General features: G+C 37.9%; 1 protein-coding gene across 1 annotated transcript; it reads left to right on the plus strand.

Moving 5' to 3' along the window:
- Window positions 1-547: 547 nt before the first annotated feature.
- Window positions 548-5234, plus strand: LOC143516358 (uncharacterized). The gene is made up of 7 exons (XM_077007909.1): window positions 548-666; window positions 2072-2242; window positions 2862-2954; window positions 3945-4053; window positions 4185-4618; window positions 4751-4814; window positions 5092-5234. The coding sequence occupies exons 1-7, from the start codon at window positions 649-651 to the stop codon at window positions 5232-5234; spliced, it is 1032 nt and encodes a 343-aa protein (XP_076864024.1). The 5' UTR covers window positions 548-648.
- Window positions 5235-6152: the final 918 nt, after the last annotated feature.

The raw sequence follows: 6152 nt of genomic DNA on the forward strand, positions 1-6152 counted from the left end.
CTACTATATAACTAATACACTAATTAATAATAATATTAATTAATTAATAATGATTAATTATAATTATAATAATTATAATTATAATAATACAATAATTATATAATATAATATAATAATAATAATAATAATATAATAATATAATAATAGTATAATAATATAATATAATATAATATAATAATTATAATAATATTAATTAATTAATAATAGACTAACTAATTAACTCATTGATTATAATTCCCTTTATGGGCATCCTGCTGTACATAAAGCAGGACTGGATTTTAATAAAAACTATATTTAGATAATGGTTGAACCAACGTTGATCAACCGTCCAGTGTCAACCGGTTTTCAACGTTGATTCAACGTAGAACCGTATGTGCACTTTAGCGTTGAATCAACGTCACATTTCAACGTTGATTCAACATTTATACGTTGAGCAAGACAACGGTGAATCAACGTTGATTCAACGTTATTTTGCTATCTGGGTAGTATAATAATTATTGTTGCTGTGTAATTATGTCATTATGATGTCACCATGGACGATATAAAAGGAAACGGCTGCAGCCGTCTTCACACATGGTGTTTGATCGTCACCGCGGCTTGAGCGTTATTGTGTTTCTGCGAGTTAACGAGTGACTATTCAAAGTGACCATGAGTACACAATTGAGGGTAAGTTCATGTTCCTTTGTGCTGGTATTATTATAATCCAAATAAGTTGGAGACAGCTTAGCTTCTCAGATTATTTATTGAAAATTCCTATCTCTACACAGACTAGTAGGCTACATTTATGCTAGTTCTAGTAATTACAACTTTTACAATTATTTCGTGTAGGCCACAGTCAAGTTGTTTAATTGTGGTTTGCATTTTGTAAATGAGAATCTGTAAATGATTGAGATAGTTCTCTAAAGTTACTTTGTAGCAATATTGTACAAAAATATAACCGAGTTGCTTGGATCACAACTAAAGACTTGATTTAAAATTATTTATCGAGCTGCATCCCAGTTACTTTATTTTACGGTGCCTTATCGTATTTAAGTAGCGTAAACAATAACACCGATCAGGATTAGGTGTGTGCAGGATCAGGATCAGGTGTGTGCAGGGGCGGACTGGCATACATTACTACCGGGCAGAGGCGTAGCGCAAAATTCTGGGCTAAAATCTCGCGAGCGACCGTAGCGCGCGACCCTGCGCGAGCGGTGTAGGCGTTTATACTTTCGCGAGCGTCGCGAGCGTCACCGCAGTGTAAATATGGCTTTGCAGTGTTGTCCGAAACCATACGTTAACAAATACGAGCCTCTTGTAATTCCAGGACGAAACATGAGAGAACGTGAAGACGTTAAGATTTGGCGTTTTGAAAATAAACAGCCATTAAATAATTTGATAAAAAGCGAATAATTTCGAGTATATGTATAAATATTTAACTAAGTTTAACGTGCTGGGAAATATTGAAATGGACCTTGAAAGTGATGTACAAATGCTTTAATTCCACCTTGTTAAGGTGTATGAACCCTGCAAACATGACTTTGTTCATCGCGTTGAAGCGCGGCGCGCGTGCGAAGTTACAAAATTCGAGAGGTGAGCACGACCTCGCGACAGCGCGCGAGGCCCTCGCGCACGGGTGGAGCCACAGCGATTACGTCATTTTCGCTGCGCAGACCCTCAAGTATAAACCAGGCTTAAGCGTGGGGGAAAACATTAACATCACCCAGGAGGATGACTAAACAACAAACTCGTCCTAAGGCGGGCCAGAGCCCTATAGGATTTTGCTCAGACTTCCTGGATTGTGTTGATTCCACTATTTTTACCTGGATTGCACTAATTCGAAAATCTAGCAAGCTTTAGCAAAATCCTGGTGAGGACTTTTACTTTCTGAACCTGGAATTGACACCTCTGATCCATGCCTTCAGTTATGTCAAGGCTCTTTTATGACATTTAATCAATGGCAATCATAAAGAAGCTTTGACGGTGCATTTAACATGGTTTAGTTGATGTGATTTTGCTCTAATATTTTTGTAGTCAGATGTATGCCTGTTCTTGTGCATGCATAGAAATAATGCTGCTCCATCCATTGTAGGATCCCCTGGAAGAAATGGAGGAGAAGTATCGCAAAGCCATGCTGTCCAATGCTCAACTGGAAAAAGAGAAGACTAATCTAATGTATCAGGTTGACACTCTGAAAGACTCTCTCATGGAACTAGAAGAGCTTCTTGCTGAGACTCACAGAGAGTGTGTGGAGAAGAGTAAGGTATGTACTGTATAATTGAATTTTAAAATATTGAATTTACTACATATTGTGTGTTGTATGGAGTTAATTTAAATAAATTGATTAATTGAAATAATACACGGGTGTATCTCAATAAATTAGATACAATTCAGTACAAAAAGTTAAACGCATATTGTGACGGGTAGGGAGTGCAATCTAAAAAGGAAGCGATCATGCCATGCTACATCGATGCTGTAATTCGTGCAAGAGAAGCCCCGACCATGTATTGAGTCAATTTACTGTACATACTTTCCAGTAGGCTAACATTTCTGAATGAAAAATCTTTTTTAACAGAAATACACACTTGTCATGAATCTATACACTGTACGTTTCACTTTTTGCATTTAATTACTGAAAAAAATTTACTTTTTTATGATATTCTAATTTATTGAATGCGTATATGAGAGATAGAAAGAGAGAGAGAGAGAGTGAGTGTGTCAAAATTGTAGACAAAGTGTATGGCTGATAGAGGACCTCTGACCAAAATGTCTTGTTTCTCTGGAAAACATTTGTATTGTATAAGAATTTGACTTTCTCTATAACTTTTACTACACTGCACTGCAGTTACTCATCTGAAACCGTTTTATTTATTTTTCCCCAGCAACTGGAGCGAGAGAAGCGTGCCCACAGTATCCTGCAATTTCAGTTCAATAAACTGAAAGAGACCTTGAAGCAAAGTGAAGAGCTACTGATTGTGAGTACTATTGAACTGAAACACTTTCCTTTAAACCCAATAAAACATTTCTTGCTTTTTCCTTATAACACCCGTGGTTTACTTAGACATCCATATCAGAACGCACAACTCACCAAGATATTGCTAATTATCTGACGGTGACCATGGACGCAGATGGAAATTCTGAAGTGAGGGGGACCAAGCTGTACTATATATATATATATATATATATATATATATATATATATATATATATATATATATATATATATATATATATATATATATATTGTAGATGCTAGATTTTGGATGGGGTCAATATAAATCTGGAGGGGACATGTCCCCCCCGTCCCCAGTGCCATCTGCGCCCCTGACTGTGACGTATTCAGCGCAGTTTCCGAAGAGACGCGTTCGTGGCAAATTCAACTGTGGTGTCGATTACATTCGTTTGGTATTTAGGGTATCACACATCTTAACAGAAGGCTACTACGTAAATTAACATGACTGGTCCACTACAAAATATAAAATAAATACTTAATCACAAGATTTTCTTTATTCGGCCACCGTTTGTTATTTAGAAATTTATTTATTCATAAACCAAATTAAATCTAAAGAATTTACGATCTGCGAAGTTGGCAGAACCAGGCTACTGTAAATTAGTGTAAACATAATGTAGTTAATAACTGCAGTTAATCAATGAGAATATATATTGTAAAGGGAAACATGATGTAGTTAAAAATGTTACGTAAGTCAGCATATATAAGCCTTTTTGTATGGGACACAGTTCACCAGTTTCCTCCCGTTAAAGCGCATATACAAAAATTCTAAAAGCGCCCCTTGTGGAGGATTCTGAGAATTGCAAACTGTTAATCATGAATGAGTAATGAATGAATGAGTCATTGAAAGTCAGGTCCATGATGTGCTTCAAAACTAAAACATCTTATAGCATGAGAGTTCACAACCACGTGATTAATCAGCTGCCTGCTGTCTTCTTCATTTTCTCTGCTACAGACTAACAAACATGACCCAGCAGACGAGCTTCCTGCTGAGGTCCCTGACATGTCTGCCCCCAGTGAGATAAGCAAGCAGACAAAGAAAGCCCAAAGTACATGTTCTTCAGGTGAGATCTAGTGTGGTAATATGTTTCCAAATATTTATTCATAACAGTGTAATTGTCTATAATTGTTATTTTTAGTGCATCATTATCATCTGCCTAGTAGAAGCTTAAAGTAAATGTATCTTTCCCCACAGCTGTTTGCTGTGCTGGAGTGGAGGAGAAAAAATGTCTCAATGAGTTGGAAGAGCTGCTGCCTTCTGTCACAACCACAACAGTAGCAGCAACTGTTGAGAAGATGCTGATCTGCAGTGAGGGATCATCAGTTGATGTTGCTGGAGACGACTCAGACAGCTGTAGCCGCGTCACGTCTCAGTGTACTGGAAGAACATCTGTGATTGAGTCTGGTTTAGAAGTGCGGCAGTCAGTAGAGCGATGCAGCTCTGAGCTGTCAGCTGTGATTGGCCACACTGTGATCAGAGATCTCGCTGACATCACCACTTATCAATCAGAGCAGGACCACACAAGCGCTGATCTGCATAGTGCTACACAGAAAGTGGATGTGGGGCTTGAGAAGAAACCTTCTCGTCACTGGTTCAGGTTGCCAAAGTTTCTGAGGCTCAGATTCAAGGTATCTGTTTTATTCTTTAAAATGTCTTCCATTTATTCCTACTCGCACAATTTGCTTTATAGGCTATTCTGCTTTTTATAATGTTTTGAAGTTTTTGAATGATTTTAATGAAATTATCTCCTCTTTGTGAAGAAACAGACAAACAAAGCATGCGTTCACATGCAGGACCAGATGGCAGACAAATATATTCCAGATGGTACATGTTTTAATATTTCTATTGTGAACTTTAATTCAAGACAGTGTTATGCATAACAAAATGAGGGGTCCATGGTTTAGTAGTGTAATATGGTTTAGTGGTGCAATATGGTTTAGTATTGTTCCATGGATTAATAGTGTTCCATACTTTTGTCATCATGCCCTGTTTTAGTTGTGCAGCATGAAAGATAAAACCGTTTTTTCATTACACACAATATCTTTGTTCCTCCGTCTGTGGCCTTTGAACATTTCTTTTGCACAACTTTCCTCTTTTGCAGGTTTCCAGTCTCTTAGTTCTGTAGCACCATCGTCCTCTGACAGGACCATCCCTAAGTCCAGGAGGAAGTCGTTAAGTACCAGACTGGCAAAAGCTTTCTCCAAGATCTGTGGAAAATCTTTACCTGGTGTTGCTGAAATTTGAACATGAATTATTCAGTTAAAATAAAAAAGAAAAACAGACTGCTCAGACTGTTCATTGAGATACAATTCTTATTTTTATTGTAGAGAAACTTAAAACTGAATCCTATGATAAACTTGTACAAAACAGACTTTTGAAAGAGAGAAACAGACAAATAATAATTGGAGTATTATAATAAATAATGAAGCTAATTTGTTAACCTTTCTCTTGTGCTAGCTTTCTGTTACTATCCCTTATGTTTGTGTCAGTTTTGACCCATTATTCAAATCTGATAATGGAGACCCTAAAAATAAATGTAGTGTGGTAATGTTTCCAAATATTTATTCATAACAGTGTAATTGTCTATAATTGTTATTTTTAGTGCATCATTATCATCTGCCTATGTAAGGAATGCCACCTGATCTTCCCTAACCAGCCTCACCTGCCCCTCATTACCACGCCCCCTTTTCAGTCACACTTATACACCTTCCCCAGCACGTCTCAGTCGCGAAGTATTGCCGACTCATGCCGCATACCAAGCCGTTCTATTACCTGTCTGCTTTCCTGTGCTCTGACCCTCGCTTACGTCCCCGACCTTGTCTCCTGCCTAGTCCCTCTGTACCTCCTGACTTCTGCTCCCCCGGTATGACCCTGGACCGTCCTGACCACGCCAAGAACACGCTGTTACTTATCCTAGTACTCGTGATTCCCCTGCCTGTTTCTGTACCAGTTTCTCATTTCAATAAAAGCGGTGTTCTTCCGCATTTGGATCCCTCTCTGCCTGGTCAATTCGTAACAGCCTAGTAGAAGCTTAAAGTAAATGTATCTTTACTTATGAGACAATGAAAAGGGCGCGCGCAAGGCAATGCCACGCAATTGGCCTTCAGTTCTGGGACTCAGAAGTTAAAATTTCTGCCTGCATTTAATTTTTCACCATCAATA

This window comes from Brachyhypopomus gauderio, chromosome 6 (assembly GCF_052324685.1).
Source record: "Brachyhypopomus gauderio isolate BG-103 chromosome 6, BGAUD_0.2, whole genome shotgun sequence".
NCBI classification, from domain to species: domain Eukaryota; kingdom Metazoa; phylum Chordata; class Actinopteri; order Gymnotiformes; family Hypopomidae; genus Brachyhypopomus; species Brachyhypopomus gauderio.

What these genes read in the sequence shown, in the direction of transcription:
- LOC143516358 (XM_077007909.1), top strand. An exon ending in TTCTGAGGCTCAGATTCAAG is followed by an intron (nt 4,619 to 4,750) that starts GTATCTGTTTTA and finishes CTCTTTGTGAAG; the next exon opens with AAACAGACAAACAAAGCATG. An exon ending in AGACAAATATATTCCAGATG is followed by an intron (nt 4,815 to 5,091) that starts GTACATGTTTTA and finishes CCTCTTTTGCAG; the next exon opens with GTTTCCAGTCTCTTAGTTCT.